The 17,140-nt window shown below is 47.1% G+C and overlaps 1 protein-coding gene across 1 annotated transcript in view; it reads right to left on the bottom strand.

Annotated features, from left to right (window-relative positions):
• The window catches only part of TMEM237 (transmembrane protein 237), a 31,742-nt gene extending 18,197 nt beyond the window's left edge, over positions 1–13,545 (bottom strand). The window contains exons 1-7 of the mRNA XM_015421188.1: positions 13,474–13,545; positions 8,328–8,359; positions 8,075–8,085; positions 6,292–6,348; positions 4,239–4,352; positions 2,051–2,144; positions 447–601 (exon numbers count right to left, since the gene is read on the bottom strand). Of these exons, the coding sequence (XP_015276674.1) occupies positions 447–601; positions 2,051–2,144; positions 4,239–4,352; positions 6,292–6,348; positions 8,075–8,085; positions 8,328–8,359; positions 13,474–13,491 (481 nt within the window). The 5' untranslated portion in view covers positions 13,492–13,545. The remainder of the gene's footprint in view (positions 1–446; positions 602–2,050; positions 2,145–4,238; positions 4,353–6,291; positions 6,349–8,074; positions 8,086–8,327; positions 8,360–13,473) is intronic.
• Between the last annotated feature and the right edge of the window lie 3,595 nt (positions 13,546–17,140).

Below are 17,140 nucleotides of genomic sequence, written 5' to 3'. Positions count from 1 at the left end.
AGGGAAAGAAAGAGAAGGAGCAGGGAGTGGGGCTTGTTGCCTGTGCCCGCCCCCTGGGCTCTTTACTGCCGGAGCTCTGCTCCTGTGCGCTCCTGCAGGAAATGACCCCTGCCCCACAGGATTTTCAAGACAAGAGAGGAACAGAGGGGGGTTGCCATTGCCTGCCTCTGCAACACAACCTTGGGCTTCCTTGTTGGTCTCTCACCTGAGTACTAACCTGCTGAGCTTCCAAGACCTGACGAGATCAGGCCGGCCTGGGTCATCCAGGTTGGGAGGGCCCGTTTTTATTATAGATAACAAAAACAGGCCCAGCCTAAGAATCCCAAAATCTTAACTTGTTCCAAAGGGTGACTCGTCTGAAAGCATCGTTAATAGCACAATCATTCCTTTAAAAAAAAAAATCACCTATACATGCTGTGACATTGAAACGCCGAGACATCACTTACGATTTTTTTCAACAAACACCTTGCTCACTGGCTGGCTAGCAATGACTGGCGCTGAGAACACGGGCTGCTGTTCGGAGCCTCTGACTTGCTCCTCTTCGATTATGTCCTCATCCTCCACGCCTAATTCGTTGGCACTTTCTGTAGGCCGAGTTTTTCTACGGCACGAAAGGGAAAAAGAAAGAGAGAAAAAGGACAAAGCTGTGATTCTCCCCTCTGGGACTGGGGGAATAGCTGCATGTCAGGGAATTGGCCACACTGTGCTGACATTCAGTAGCCTATGATTCAAAGACCCGGCGCAGCTGCACACAGTTAAGGAGTTCGTGGCTATGCACGGGCATAATCAAGAACTGGGCTGAGGTAATGCAAATTGCATTTCACGGCACAGGGACAAATCCCACCCTGGCTTGTCATGCCACATGGAATTCCAGGGTTGAACAAACCTGTTCTCCTTTGGCTTCAAAAGCAAAGAAGGAGAAGGAGGAGGAGGAGAAGAAGAAGAGATTGGATTTATACCCCGCCCTTCACTTGGAGTGTCAAAGCGGTTTACAAACTCCTTTGCCTTCCCCTCCCCACAACAGACACCCTGTGAGGTAAAAGAAGAAGAAGAAGAGATTGGATTTATACCCCACCCTTCACTACCCAAGGGAGTGTCAGAGAGGCTTACAAACTCCTTTCCCTTCCCCTCCCCACAACAGACACCCTGTGAGGTAAAAGAAGAAGAAGAAGAGATTGGATTTATACCCCACCCTTCACTACCCAAGGGAGTCTCAGAGAGGCTTACGAACTCCTTTCCCTTCCCCTCCCCACAACAGACACCCTGTGAGGTAAAAGAAGAAGAAGAGATTGGATTTATACCCCACCCTTCACTACCCAAGGGAGTCTCAGAGAGGCTTACGAACACCTTTCCCTTCCCCTCCTCACAACAGACACCCTGTGAGGTAGACGGGGCTGAGAGAGCTTTTTCCAGAACTCTCCTTGAGAGAACAGCTCTGACGGAACTATGGCTTGTCCAAGGTCATCCAGCAGCTGCATGTGGAGGAGTGGGGATTCAAACCTGGTTCTCCCAGATTAGAGTCCGCGCACTTAACCAATACACCAAACTGGAGTATGTGGCCGGGTGTCCCCCGTGTGAGTGATTCTTAATTCAAATCTGTGCAACAAGCAAATTCAGCCTGAAGACCATTTTAATGCAGTCCTCAAGACAGTTATTTTGGAATGAATTCTATTCACCCAAACAAGACTTACTCCAAATGAACAGAACAAAGTTTGAGTCCAGTGGCACCTTTAAGAGGAGAGATGGAGTGTTTATTATGCAAGAGGGAACAGTGAATGGGAGTATTTATTGAGCGCTGTGTGGTAAATCCCTTTCATTCAGCCTCATCCCCTAATACGAGGATACTTCTGTCTACTTTTATCTGACTGTGAGTCAGGTTACTGAGATATGGCATAGTGCTTTCAATCATCAAAATGCCATCATGTTTTAAGAGCAAATGAATTGTGGAGGACTGGAATGGTTATCCAGATGTAACAGTGTCAAAGAGCAATAATAAAACTGGGTCACAAAATATCTGGGGGAACAGGAGAACCAAACTGCAAATCCTTACTTGACTTTTTTCCGAGGTTTACGCGTTAGGTTTTCTTCAACCGGCTCGGGATACAAGAAGTTTCCATTCTGTTTGGTGAAGGAGCTCTCCAATTCTGAATGTTTAAGAATGGAAAAAACAAGATAAACTACACTGCAAGCCAGCGATACAGTCTTTGCATAAGGGGACATCACAATGCCGGGAAGATAGCAATTTTTTTCTGCGATTCCAACACCCAATAGTTAATTTGGATATATTTAGGAATGCAACCACGAGCCTTAATTTTAGAACTCTTTCTGTTTACTGCAGTAACAAAGCTGCCAATATTCCATTAAGCCCAGCATTTACTTCTTTATTTAGGAGATTTCGATGCCGCCTTTCCTGAGTGCTGCTCACAGTTGGCATGATAAATTATCAATATAAAAAAAAACAGGTCATTAAAACAAGACCAGGGACATAAAAATGCATAAAACTATCCGTAAAACAGATGGGGCAAAGACCTGAGCATACATCTGCTGGAAAGATAAAACCCCTAATTAAAAGAAATGTTTTGGCCTGGCGCATGGAAGACAGTAAGGGAGATCCTCAAGATGTCTTGCAAATAAATAACTTTGGAAATTATACTTCATGTCCACAAAAAGCAACCAGCGACTTCCCAGGCCAAAACCGCTGACTTTCAGTAGTTGCGCTCAGGAGACCACAGACCACCAATGTATGCCGATTGCTATGGGTAGAGAACATCAGTGGCTTATCAGAAAAGGGCAATTTCAGTGTAGAAATGGTAACTGAGGAAAATGTTGTCATAATTGCTCCCATCAAAGCCTGCGGATGTAAACCAACTGATTGAGGCACTCGACGAACGCCAATGTGGCTAATGCAACTAAACATTTCTGCACATTCTCTAGAGAGGACCAAAAGCGTCCTCGCATCTCCAGTGATTTTACCGAAAGCAAGATTCATGGAGGTGGACCAGAATCTGATGCCTATTATCTTCCCAGACAGAATTCAGCAATCATAGAATCACAGAATCACAGAGTTGGAGGGGACCTCCAGGGTCATCTAGCCCAAACCCCTGCACAATGCAGGAAATTCCCAAATATTGCCCCCACACACACCGCCAGTGACCGCTGTTCCACGCCCAGAATATGACAAAAGCCTCCAGGATCTCCAGCCAAACAGGTCCGGAGAAAAATTACTTCCTGACCCCAGAGTGGCAATCAGCATTTCCCTGGGCGAGTAAGAAAGGGCCACGAGAACTAAGCACTGAGGCGGCCCTTCTTGCCCTCTCTCTCCTAATCTGCCTAAATTCACAGAATCAACATTGCTGTCAGAGGGCCATCTAGCCTCTTTCTGAAAACCTTCAAAGAAGGAGAGACATCCTGTGTGGTAGGTGGGGCTGAGAGAACTCTCTCGAGAACTGCCCTTGAGAGAACAGCTCTGAAAGAACTTGTGACTGACCCAAAGTCACACCAGCAGCTGCATGTGGAGGAGTCGGGAATCAAACCCGGTTCTCCCAGATTAGAGTCCACGCTCCTAACCACTACACCAAAATCTGCCCCCCCAACAAGTGCCTACCTGCTGAGCCTAAGGCTTGCCTTAACAAGCACCTAGGCTTATCCAACTGCCTCGCGCCCCCCCCCGCTACCAGCTGCTCCTGACTGCTGCTGGCTTGTGAGCCCCCGCTGTCTCCACCTGAGCACGTCCCGCTTTCCCAGAGCAGGATTCGCAGTGCTGCCTGTCCGCCCTTTCGCTTCCAGCAGCAACTCTGGGCTTTCCTTAGGCGGTGTGCCTCCCGGGTCCCGGGCAAGTGGATTCCCTTGTCGGTCTTCCCCTGCCACACTCCCAGAGCCAAATTGGTGTAGTGGTTAGGAGTGCAGGCTCCAATCTGGGAGAACCCAGTTTGATTCCCCACTCCTCCACATGCAGCAGCTGCTGGGTGACCTTGGGTCAGTTACAAGTTCTTTCAGAGCTGTTCCCTCACGAGCAGCCCTCGAGAAAGCTCTCTCAGCCCCACCTACCTCACAGGGTGTTTGTTGCGGGGAGGGGAAGGGGAAGGAGATTGTAAGCCGCTCTGAGTCTCCTTCGGGTAGTGAAGGGCAGGGTATAAATCCAATCTCTACTACTTCTTCATTCCAGCCACTCTACAACTTTGTCTTCCTCTGCTGAATGCATCATCTGCTTGGATTCTGTTCTACAAACGCCCACCTACCCAGAGGCATCTTCTTTTTCTTGCGCTTCCTCTGAGGGGCAGCATCTTGCGCCTCGGAAGTCAGAGGGCCGATGCTCTCAAACGGCCGGCGAACGGCATCAGGAACGATAATATCTGAAAGAGCGGAATCGAATTAGAACTTCAGCAAGGTAGTTGCTAAGGTAGCCTTGTAAACGATGCCCGTGGCCTGTTTTATTTCTTACCCAGCTATTTGTGGGACTGTCCACACACTTGTTACCAGACGTATTGACAGCTCCTAAGATACAGGTGATGCGGGGGTTGCCAGCCTCCAGGTAGGGGCTGGAAATCTCCCAGAACTACAAGTGATCGCCAGACTACACAAATCATTTATTATTTATTTAAAACATTTATCCCCCTTCTCCTGGAGAAAATGGCTGCTTTGGAAGGTGGGATGCATCGCATTATAACCTCCCAAAGCCTCTCCCCTGCACGGACTCTAATCTGGGAGAACCGGGTTTGATTCCCCACTCCTCCACTTGCAGCTGCTGGTGTGACCTTGGGCAAGCCATAGTTCTATCAGAGCTGTTCTCTCAAGGAGAGTTCTGGAAAGAGCTCTCTCAGCCCCACCTACCTCACGGGCAGTGTTCCCCCTCTAAGCTGAGTTAGTGTGAGCTAGCTCACAGTTTTTAAACCTCCGGCTCACACATTTTTGTCTTAGCTCAGGAAGGACGGCTCCGAATCACACTGATTTATGCAGTGGCCAAACTGCTCGCCCACAACTTTAATGCCAGTAGCTCACAAAGTAGAATTTTTGCTCACAAGTCTCCACAGCTTAGAGGGAGCATTGCTGATGAGAGAGACACCCCCACCCACCCCCGCCCGCCTTCAGGTACAAGCTCTCCCTCCTCTGTGAGGGCAGATCTGCGCGTCGTCCCTCCCAATAGCTAGCAATGCAAAACAATCCAGTGGAGCCTGAGCGGTGGGTGTTGCCTTCTGACACACTTCCGGTGATGTCAGGGGGTGTGGCATATGCTAATGAGTTATACTAATGAGCTCCTGCACCTCTTTTTCTACGAAATGACTCCTGGACATTCCTCAAGGGGGGGGGGGCTTAGAAGTCTGCTGTAGTCTGCTGTTTCTCCAGACCTAAGACAATGTGACTAAGCGATTACTTCATTCCTCTGCCAGCTGCTACTGCTTCACAGTGAGGAGACCACAAGAAATTTAGACTAATGGTTAGTTAGGCAATGATTCCGAGCGCGCACACACACAGAGGAGGCATGGGGCGATTCTGCATTGGCTTTTCCCTCCGTTGTTTTACCAGACCCACCTTGGACAGAAGTTCCCCTCTGCATTGCATGCTGCTTTCACTTTCTTCAATCATTGGGTTTTATGGTACCTTCTGCATAGATTTATGGCCATTTTATGGCTGTTCAGGGGTGACTTTGCAGTCAGTATGGGTGCTGCCTGGACATATCCAAATGTGGTTTTGAGCTGCACCTTTTCCTCAGTGTTGAGAAAAGGTGGAGCAAATGCCAGATGCAGAATTGCCCAGGGGTCATTTCCTGCAGGAGCGCACAGGAGCGAAGCTCCAGAAGTAAAGAGCCCAGGGGGCGGGCACATGCAACAAGCCCCACCACCTGCTCCCAGCAGCCCTCAGTCAGAGCAAGAAGCAGCCAGGTAAGTTGCAGAGCCCCCCCCCCAGTCCAAAACAGTCCAGTGGCACCTTTAAGACCAAGTTTTATTCAGGTAGAAGCTCTCCCTCCTCTGTGAGGACAGATCTGCACGTTCCCCCCCCCCCAATAGCTAGCAATCCAAAACAGTCCAGCGGAGCTTAAGTAGCTGGTGTTGCCTCCTGACACACTTCCGGTGACATCAGGGGGTGTGGCATATGCAAATAAATTATGCTAATGAATTATGCTAATGAGCTCCTGCACCTCTGTTTCTATGAAATGACCCCTGCCCATAATATAGTCCAGGCCAGCTGACACAGCGTGGAAGAATCACGTAAGAATCTCCACCATCTAAAATGCTGCATGTGCTCTTGCTTCCTATTTTTCATGTACTGCTCTTGACCAAGTCACTTTCTTACCTAATGAATGTATCCCCTTAACCTTTTTTCTTTTGGAACGACCAAGAGGAACTTCATCTAGAGTAAAGGGGGGGAAAAAAAACAAGTTTACATGCCATGAAGAAACTTCTGCCATGAACTGGGCCTCTGGAGGAGGAATGGTAAAGGACTCTAAGTAGACAAATGAAGAGGAGGATTGTATCCACGTACCACCCAGAACACAGCTGAAGATGCCCTCCTTTATTTATTTACTTATTTAAAACATTTCTGTGCTGCCTCTCCACTCAAATAGGAACTCCAACGGCAAACATTGAAATATTTCAACATTAAAACAGTAACATTCACATTTTGGTGCAGAATGTTACACTCTCAAGCCATGGACGACTGAAGACACAAATTAAAAATCCAAGCAACTCCTGAAAACTATATTTTATGGCTTTTCCCAATAATTGAACAAGCCAATATCTGGCTGAGTACTTCTCTAGCATCGGAGGGCATTTATGTTAGCACGTTTTAACGTTCTTCCTTCTGCTGTTTTGTACGGGAGGTTTAAAAAAATTCCATACTCCTCTAGGCTTTGTTCATGCGGTCTGGGGGAGACAGAAAGTACTGAACATGTTCCCCTGCGTTGTATTATTTTACTGTAATATTCGTGATCACATATACCTAGAACCTCTGCTACAAAATCGTGAGGGTCAATCTGATGTTTGCAAGACAGTTTTTATACTATCTTCCCATAACTCTGAGATCACTGATTTGGTGGCTAAATTTTTATGTTGTGCCATTAAGAGGAGAGGAATCTTTCAGCCCCAACAATTAAGTTTGTACCTTTATCCCTTGATGGTGTATGTTTTGTTGTGATGGCAATAAAGGTAGCTGATGATGAATTGCAAGCCTCAATAAAACGTCAAATTGAACTAGCTCCTAATTGTGGGCACAGCATGTATCCTCACTAGTGTTCTTTGGAGTTCCCTTTTCTTGTGTTATTCCAAGAAAATTAAAAGACCTAATGATCCCTCATTACAAAAGAGCATAAAGAGGTTAAATTCTTTCCCCTCAGCCATACTGGAAGGCCGATTTGCAGGCAAAGTGTATCCAGACAGAATTTGTAAGTGTGGATCCGGTCAGCTTGAGTCCCTAGAACAGTGATGGCGAACCTTTTAGAGACCGAGTGCCCAAACTGCGACCCAAAACCCACTTATTTATTGCAAAGGGCCAACACGGCAATTTAACCTGAGTACTGAGGTTTTACTTTAGAAAAAAACAACTCATACATTAACTTAAGATGATCCAAACAAAGTAAGGACAGCAATCCCAAATTCTTTCATTTACTTAAAATTATTTGGCAGAGAACTCAACACTTTAATGATGGTCAGGGCCTGGCTGGGGCGATGGCACGTGTGCCCACAGAGAGGGCTCTGAGTGCCACCTCTGGCACCTGTGCCATAGGTTCGCCACCACTGCCCTAGAATGTATTTTATCGGAGAGTGAAATCTGGTGTGATTTGAAAAATATTTGTCCTTCCTCCTAAATAGGTTATCTGAATTTATCATCTCAAAAAGCTGTCCAGTTTTTACTTGTAGATGAGGAACGGAAAGCTACCTTAGCAGTTGCTAATTTATTTAGCTGCAGGGATTGCCTTTAAGGGGGCTGGATCCCAGCCTGTTCAAGACCTTTGAGTCAGAAGAACAGTAAGATAAGGAGGACGCTTTACCTTGTCCCACTGGTTAGCAGTCTGTTTTAAGCAAAACATAAGGCAGTCTATTAAATAACCAATTGACTATTCGACAATGAATAAACTCACCCTGGCTTCCACTGCTGATCAAAAACGTTCCCAGTCGAGGTGAAAAAGTTACAAAGAAAGAAAGAAAGAAAGAATACTATTAAATTTGGAACAAATGACAACCAGAAATGTAAAAACTCTCATGTGTATGAGGTAAGGTTTGCTTCCCTCCCAGCATATCCAAAGATCATAAGCCCTTGGGCATGAACGATTCCCCTGCTTCCCCTAATACATTTCGCCTTGTGAAGTCTCCCAGTGAATCAGTCAATCTTACCTTGGTACTGGTGGAAGGACACGGGGCGGGCACTGAAACAAGAGCCCAGATATGTGTTAGTTTATTAAATTCTGGTAGCCTGTCCTTCGCGTAACAAAATAATATATTTACAACCATCACATGCTTCTCCGTCTAATCATGCGTATTAGCAAAATGAGAGCATAAGCATTCTGAAGACAAGTTTTGCCACAGAAAAGCATTTCTCTCTACTGGGCTAACTAAAGGATAGCCTATAAACCAGCGAGCTCTCTCCCAGCCAGACAGTTTAAGAATCAGATCTTGTACATTAGGTATATTTAAAAAAAGCAAGCTGACTCCAAAAACCGGACAAAAATCTTTGCACTTTTTAAAAAAGAGAAACTTGGAAATAAACTGGGCTTACCACTTGCTTCTTGCCCATGGCGCAATCGAGATTCTGTGCAACCAAAAGCAATTCCCCGTATCACCAGTGACCCTTGTTAATCCAGTACTAAAAATAAACTTCCAATGCCCAGGATTATCTGGAAGTGCAACGCCCAATTAAGAGGCTGATAGTGCTTTCCAGGGCCGTAGTCAGGATCTTTTTTACTTCGGGGGGCATTTAAATAAGTCGGGGGCACCCACCCACATACACACACCCAGGCTGTGTCAGAAGCGACAAGTGAGTAAAAGTTTTAAAAAGCAATGAGAGCGAGAGGAGAAGAAGAAGAGATTGGATTTAAACCCCGCCCTTCACTACCGAAAGGAGTCTCAGAGCGGCTTACAAACTCCTTTCCCTTCCCCTCCCCGCAACAGACACTCTGTGAGGTCGGTGGGGTTGAGAGAGCTCTTTCCAGAAGTGTTCTTGAGAGACCAGCTCTGAGAAAACTTGTGACTGACCCAAGGTCATCCAGCAGCTGCAAGTGGAGGCGTGGGGAATCAAACCCGGTTCTCCCAGATTAAAGTCCGTGCACTTAAACACTACACCAGAGAGGCAAGGGCACCAGCAGGCATGGCAGGGCGATGGCTCAGTGTGGCAAGGCTGTGGCGCATGTGAAACTAAAATAAAACAAACCAGCTGGATGGGATTCGGGAGGCCTGGGCAGTAAGTTGGGGGGGGGCTGGCCCCGAGATGCCCCTCTGTAGCTACAGGCCTGGTGCTTTCGTTGAAATCTGGTGTGGTCTGCCATTGACTACAGGATAAAGTATTTTAGAATGATGTATTCATTTTATATACTTTATGCTCTGGCTTACTGTTATTGGCTTGTTCTCAAGTATTGATATTATTGACCTGGCTCTTTTTACTTGACCATTTATTTTATTTTTTTTATTTATCATTGCATTTATATCCTGCCCTCCCCGCAAGCGCTCAGGGCAGGTCACAACAGGTTCAGGTACAGTAGAATAATAAATACAAGTTCACACAAAGTTAAAATGGTTCAAACCAACAGATAACAAAAGATTCACTTTCCGGCATCCACAAATGCCTCCCACAAGGGCAGGGCATATGACGAATAAAACAAGGACCCATTAGAGAACCAGTCTGGTGTAGTGGTTAAGTGTGCGGACTCTGATCTGGGAGAACCGGGTTTGATTCCCCACTCCTCCACATGCACCTGGCTGGATGGCCTTGGGCAAGCCGTAGTTCTGATAAGAGCTGTCCTTGAAAAAGAGCAGTTTCTGTCAGAGGTCTCTCAGCCCCACCTACCTCACAGGGTGTCTGTTGTGGGGAGGGGAAGGGAAAGGAGGGGAGTTGTGGGGAGGGGAAGGGAAAGGAGTTTGTAAGCCTTTGGGTAGTGAAGGGCGGGGTATAAATCCAATCTCTTCTTCTTCTTCTTCTACCTCACAGGGTGTCTGTTGTGGGGAGGGGAAGGGAAAGGAGTTTGTAAGCCGCTCTGAGACTCCCTTGGGTAGTGAAGGGCGGGGTATAAATCCAATCTCCTCCTCCTCCTCCTCCTCTTCTTCTTGGTGGATGCCGTAGCAATAGTTAAGAAAGGGCAGTGTAGCTGGGCGGTGTAAGCAGGGGAAGCCAAAGTCTTCAGGCGTCTGCCACCTCAACCAAAGGTCTGGCGGAACGGCGCCGTTTTACAGGCCCTGAAGAATTGCATTAAATCCCGCAGGGCCCTGATCTCGAGTGGAAGCATGTTCCACCAGGCCGGGGACAGGGCAGAAGACACCCCGGCCCTGGTCGAAGTTAAGCAGATGTCTTTCAGGCTGGAGACTACCAGCAGTTGTTGCTCAGCAGAGCGCAAAGCTCTTCGGGGCACACGGGGAGAGGTGGTCCCACACGTATCTTTGTCCCAGGCCCCATAGGGCTTTAAAGGTCAATGCCATAACCTTGAACCGGATCCAGTACTTGATTGGCGGCCAGTGCAATTGGCACCAACATCACAGTCAGCAGGTGTGCCGCCACGTTTTGCATGAGCTGCAGTTTCCGGGTTAGGTTCAAGGGCAGCCCCGCATACAGCATAGATAGATCAGTTTTATTCATGGTCACTGACCGACACATAAAGCCATGACATTTTGTAACATGAGTAAAAGATATCATATTAAAACAGGAACAGAACTTTAAGGCTGGTTATAAAAAAACACCATAAAAACCATAATGGTTCGAATTAATAAAACGTAATCATAATTCTCTTTTCAAGCGGCTATAGATTTTCTCATTCTTAGGGCAAGCCATCCGAACCTAGCCACCCGATAAGCAACTTCTGCCCGGCTATCCGATAGCAAATTTCTTAAAAGGCAGATGTTAAGTCGCTCGCTTAACAAAACAGTCAGAGAGTGATTCAGCAAGAACAGAACTTTATTCTTCAACTCGAACACAACTCCAACACGGATCAACATCAGATAGCCAGAACAGCTTTTACATTGCAGCTGTCCTGCTTTTAAACATTCCCGGCTAATGTAGCCACACCCACTGTACACATATCAACCTATGAGGTTGCCGAGATAATGTCCAATCACATTCGTTCCCGCTCAGGGAGCTTGCTTGAAGTGATTGGCTTGTTACTTCCTGGGCTAGCAATACTATTGGATGACTTTGGATCCGGCAGGCAGAGCCGCGGGGGGAGGAGGAGGAGGGGTGGGGGCGCTGCTCTGCCCTGGTGGGCGGGGCTTCTAGGAAATTTCGGTGGGGGCTCCAGCCCCGGAGCCCCCACGAAGATTACGCCGGTGATCCTAGCCCAGGATGAAGCTTAACATTACATTTCAATGAGGTGTTTCACACATGCTAGGCATTCAAGGCAGCTTTGAATACACTACAGCAGAAGTAGCCATTGCGTGGATCACGGTAGCTAAGTCCCGGGAGGAGAGACAAGGAACCAGCTGCCTGACCAGCCAAAGATGGTAAAAGGACGATCTAGCCGCCGTGGTGACCTGGGCCTCTGTTGAAAGTGAAGCATCCAGGATCACCCCCAGACTCTTCCACCCTCGGCGCTGGTGACAACGGTGCCCCATCAAGGGTTGGGAGCCAGATTCCTGATCCCACCTCCCACCCCCACCCCCACGGTTCAGATACAGGACCTCCATCTTTGTTGGATTTAACCTCAGACAACTCTGTTTTAACCACGCAGCCACAGCCCTGTCCAAGATTTCTGGAGCCGCGTCCATACATACATACATCAGCAGACAGAGCTGGGTGTCATCAGCATACTGGTGACAGCCCAGCCCAGCCCTCCGGTCCAACTGGGTGAGGGACAATGCCCCTTCTAAGCTGTGGAGTCCCGTGAGCAAAAATTATACTTTGTGAGCTACTGGCCATTGAAGTTGTGAGCGAGTAATTTGGCTGCTGCATCAATTAGTTTGCTCTCTGGACTGCCTTTAATTCCATCTAAAATGTATAGGGTTTACTTGGATATGCGATGGACACATTGCAGAGCAAAAAAATTATTGGTCTTCCGTCGCAGAAAACTTTTTAAAATGACTTCGGTATAGATTTCCCTTTCTCAGTCGATGTTAGTTTATTTAAGTTACGCTGCTGTGTTCCCAAAGCATAAACTGAGCATAATTTCACATACGCTAACAGCTACAAGAATAGAGTTCACACATGTCACTGAAAATCAGATTCAAACCCTACAGTGGACAAGTGGCTTTTGAAATTTAAGGAAACTTTTCAAATGACAAATTTAAAAAGAGGTTATGATGTGTGTCAACTGCAAAGAACATAAGAACATAAGAGAAGCCCATGTTGGATTAGGCCAATGGCCCATCTAGTCCAACACTCTGTCACACAGTGGCCAAAAGAAGAAGAGAAGAGATTGGATTTATACCCCGCCCTTCACTTGGAGTCTCAGAGCGGTTTACAAACTCCTTTCCCTTCCTCTCCCCTCCCCACAACAGACACCCTGTGAGGTAGGTAGGGCTGAGAGAACTCTGACAAAAACTGCTCTTTCGGGAACAGCTGTGCCAGAGCTTGTGACTGACCCAAGGTCACATCAGCAGGTGCAAGCGGAGTGGGGAATCAAACCTGGTTCTCCCAGATTAGAGTCCGCACACTTAACCACTACACCAAACTGGCTCTTAACCACTACACCAAATACCAGGGGCCATCAGGAGGTCCAGCAGAGGATTCAGCAATCTTTTCTTGCAAGAACTCTATGATGTAATTTAGCTTGTCCATGTAATAAGAATAATTACTGTGAATGAAGTCTTTAAAAAAATTGCCCTCTTTCCAGTATTTTCAAATTAGTTGTATTTATGATTTATTTTTTTTACTTTATCATTTCTTGCTGAGACTCAAAAGAGGATTACAGGATATGAACAGTGCAGTCAGACAGCAAAGTACGGGAAATAAACAATGAGATAGGACTTGGATTGACAAAATGCAAACCAGAAACTATCCAAAGCAACAATGCTAAAAGCAGATTAGGAGGTAAAGACAACACATTGAAAGCAGATGACACAATATTAATGATGCTACAGAGAAAACATCCATTTTTGAGGAGCAAAAGGCTAGACCGGCATGACATATATAGGCTCTTTGTGACTTCACAGATGTTTGTCGTTTTTGCAGAAAATGGAAAGGAACAGAAGACTAGGAGTGAAGTTTTGCTCACAAGACTCCACAGCTTAGAAGGAGCATCGCCACCCACCACAAAGAGATTTCTCCCATAGCGAAACAGTGCTTAGCACTGCGGCACGACGCATGGCAGGCAATGGCTCTGGAACACTGCAATAGGTCTCTCACCGGGCGGGCGTTCTCCATCCTATTCCCTGCCTGCGGTAACAATTGCGAAGCAGCAACACCCAAGAAGCCCTGTCTCCAAGACGCTCTGCTAAAAACACAGGGAGGGAAGAGGTGGGGTAGCAGAGAAGCCATTTCCGGGGTGGGGGGGGAGGAAAGGCAGAGGCTCAGCTTCTGCTGTGCTCTTGGCGCCCCCTTCTGGGCTACGGCGTTTCTATGCACATTTACTGCAATCCCAAATTAATTGCAGAGAGAGATTGCAATTTGCAAATATACGTGCCTGGTGTCTCAGGCGCTCCAGTCCGCTCAAGTCTGCCACTTGAGGTAGTCTTTTCAGGGCCACAAGACTCCTGTTTATTTTGACTTTATTTGCAGTTCCTTGCCTAGTCTTGAGATGGGGAGGTGGGGGTGGTTTGCCTGGACATTGGCTGATTCCGCGTTGGGTTTTCCCTCCGTTGATTTAGCAAACCCACCGTGGAACAGAAATCCCCTTCTGCGTTGCATGCTGCTTTCACTTCCTTGGATCATCGGATTTTATGGTAGCCGCCACACTCCGTGCGGCTTTCGCTTCCTTTGAGCAACGGGTTTTATGGTACCTGCTACATAGATTTATTTATGGCCGTTTTACGGCTGTTCGGGGATGACTTTGCAGCCCATTCTGTATGTGGTTTATAATCCACTCTCGCCCTGCTGTCGAGACGGGTAAATTTGGACTCGGGATATGCGCTTGCCTTCTGCATGTTTGCGATCTCATCCGTCTCAGCCTGCCTTCACAGTAGTTCGGCACTTGAGCAGACGATGGCGCTCGTGTGCCACGTCCTTCCTTTGCTAGCCTGTGTTATACTGTCCCCTTCCACAGCTTCTTGTGGGGAATCCTTCAGGACGTCCACGGGCAAAGCTTGAACCCCAGAAATCGCGGATCCACAGCTTTGTGGCTACACCGTGCAGCAAAAACTTGTTTCTGATGAACAGATCCTCATGGATCCTTAGGATTTTTACTTTCTATCCCCCCCATGGTCACCAGCAAATCTTATATCATGTCCAGAGGCAAAACTTGTCGTATTACTATGCCATTGAAGGTTTTCTTTCCACTCTGGGTCCCCTACTGTCCTCTTAATTTAGGGTTCCTTTTTTCCGGAGCATTAAGAAACCCTACTGTTATGTCTGCTGACTGCCACCAGGCGCCAGCGACAAATACCTGAGCTTGGTTCTTAGAGACAATAGGGACTAGGATCCTGAAACCTCTAAAGGGAAAGGGAAAGGGAAAGGTTCCCTTGCTCGAAAGCCAGTCCGACTTTAGGGTTGCGGTTCTCATTTTCGTTTCAAAGCCGAAGAGCCAGCACTGTCCGAAGACGTTTCCGTGGTCATGTGACTGGCACGACTAAGCACCCAGGCGCACGAAACGCTGTTACCTTCCCACCGAAGTGGTACTTGCAATTTCTTGCTTTCGAACTGCTAGGTTGGCAGGAGCTGGAACTAGAGACGCGTGGGTCTCGAACTTCTGAACTACTGACCTTCACCAATAGGAACTTGGGGGGAAGTTTAAACCCTCCAATAGGACCTGTGAGTGGACCAAGGGGACTGTATATAGTTGGCCGGCCTGCCGGTATTTGTATGTTATGTTGTGTACCAGTAAACATGTGCTGAGTATCACTCTGTTTCCTGATCATTCGATGCGTCGAACCCACTGCACAACACCTACGAAATTTGTTTCTCCCAAGGTCATTCATCCACTGATGGCCTCTTCCCAGAATTTTAAACACCAAGACACAGCCCAGCAGTGTGTGGACAATATGTTGTCGAAGGCTGTCACGGCTGGAGTTAATTAGTTGCTGTAGATTTTCCGGGTTGTGTGCCAAGACCACGGCCACACAACCCGGAATATCTACAGCAACTAGTGTGTGGACACATTATTGCAGTTTAATGATTACACCGCTAGTCCACTATTCATACTCGACAGACCTCCAAGGGCAGTAAAACTGTAAGGCTAACATAAGTCTGAGACTCAAGACTCCAAGATCGTGCTCTCTCTCGGGAAACGCCAGGAGCAAGCGCAATTTCAGACTATTAACCCTCTAATTTATTTGAGTCATAAGCGGAGGATAGGAGAAGGAGATTTGTCACTGTGGTTCACCACTGAGGATAAGAGGAGAGAGTTAACTTATACAGGTCTGGCCACTCTGCGCATGCACTGATTCTGCCGGGACTCGGTTACATGCACAGGATGTGCTAGGCTAGTAACTATCCTTTGCTTGGATTGGCTGTGTTTGCATTGCCACAGTGGCTGGAGACTGTCCATTTTCTGGCTGTGAAAAGTATCCGTTCAAACCAGATACTGGGCGTACGGGTTATGTTCCCCGTAAGCTGAGTTAGTGTGAGCCAGCCAGCTCACAGTTTTTTAGCCTCCGACTCACACATTTAGCCTCCGACTCACACATGGCTCCAGAGCAAACTTATCTATGCAGCAGCCAAAATGCTTGCTCACAACTTAATTTTTTTTTTTTTGTAATACAGTATTTTATTCCACTTGGGGGTATACATACATTTTTAAAATTTAATTTGACACAAAACTAAGCCTCTCTATGTTCATTGAGAGTAAACACTATCTCTGGTAAAAGTGCAAGGAATGAATAACATCTAACTGAGTGCATAGACCGGTTTTGCACAGGTTACTGCTAAGGATCACATTGGTATTGGGTTATCTTAAGTCAGGTGCTAGGTTTTTGTGTGTGTATAGGAGCCTAAGACAATGCCTGGTAGAAAACTTCTGTGACACTTTGCTTTTTCTCCCCACATAAAGTGCTGATACAATAACTTAGATGTTACAAAAAGAAGCTGTAACAAGTACTCCAAAGCATTGTAGACACACAACAGAGAGCAATTATGACTTCAACATTACAACTCCTTGGTCATCAGCTCAGGCTTCTGTAGGTTTTGGTCTGCGCACATGCTCCAGCTGGCCTGAATCTGAAATATCGTAGCTGGTCTTGTATTTGGCCAAGATTTTCATCAAGGGGCGGAGCTTCAACCACCATGTTGCTCACAAGACTCCAGTTTAGAGGGAGCATACAGTTTAGAGGGAGCGGAGGCGTGGTTGCATTCATGATTCAGCAGCGGCGGCAGCAGCTCGCCCGCAGCGTAGAAACCCGTCGACCCTCGCCCAGGAAATGACGAAGAGTCTTGTCGTCATAAGAGCGTCAGCAAGCAAAGGGCAAGCGTTTTGAAAACCTCAAACCGGGTGTTGCGCCAAAGACATCCTGATTGTTCACCTGTTCCTTTAGGAATATAAAATAGCATTTTCGGGAAACGTTTTAACACACTGTGTAGACCCTATCACAATATTAAGAATGTGTTTCTTGCTGTTCTGCCATTACGACTTATGACACGCAATTTGACTCCAGCTTGTAAACCATTGCAACTTTTATTTGCATCTCTGTAATTCTGTATTCATTTTTGAAAGCATCAATAAACAGTAGAAAACTGGGGGGCGGAAGGGTGTTGTTGTTGTTGTTGTTGTCTGCCTAATGAACGGTATAGTCCCCCTCGCAACTGACATGTGTATGCGTGAAACCGCGCGCGACGCCGGCGGCGATCTACAAAGCAAGAATCCTGCCGCCAGCCTCAAAGAAGGCGGCGGCGGCGACGATCTCCTGGCATCCCGGCGCCCCCT

This window comes from Gekko japonicus, unplaced genomic scaffold (assembly GCF_001447785.1).
Source record: "Gekko japonicus isolate JY-2015 unplaced genomic scaffold, Gekko_japonicus_V1.1 scaffold644, whole genome shotgun sequence".
NCBI classification, from domain to species: Eukaryota; Metazoa; Chordata; class Lepidosauria; order Squamata; family Gekkonidae; genus Gekko; species Gekko japonicus.
Note: the sequence above shows the minus strand (reverse complement) of the source record. Positions and strands in the feature narration are given on the sequence as shown.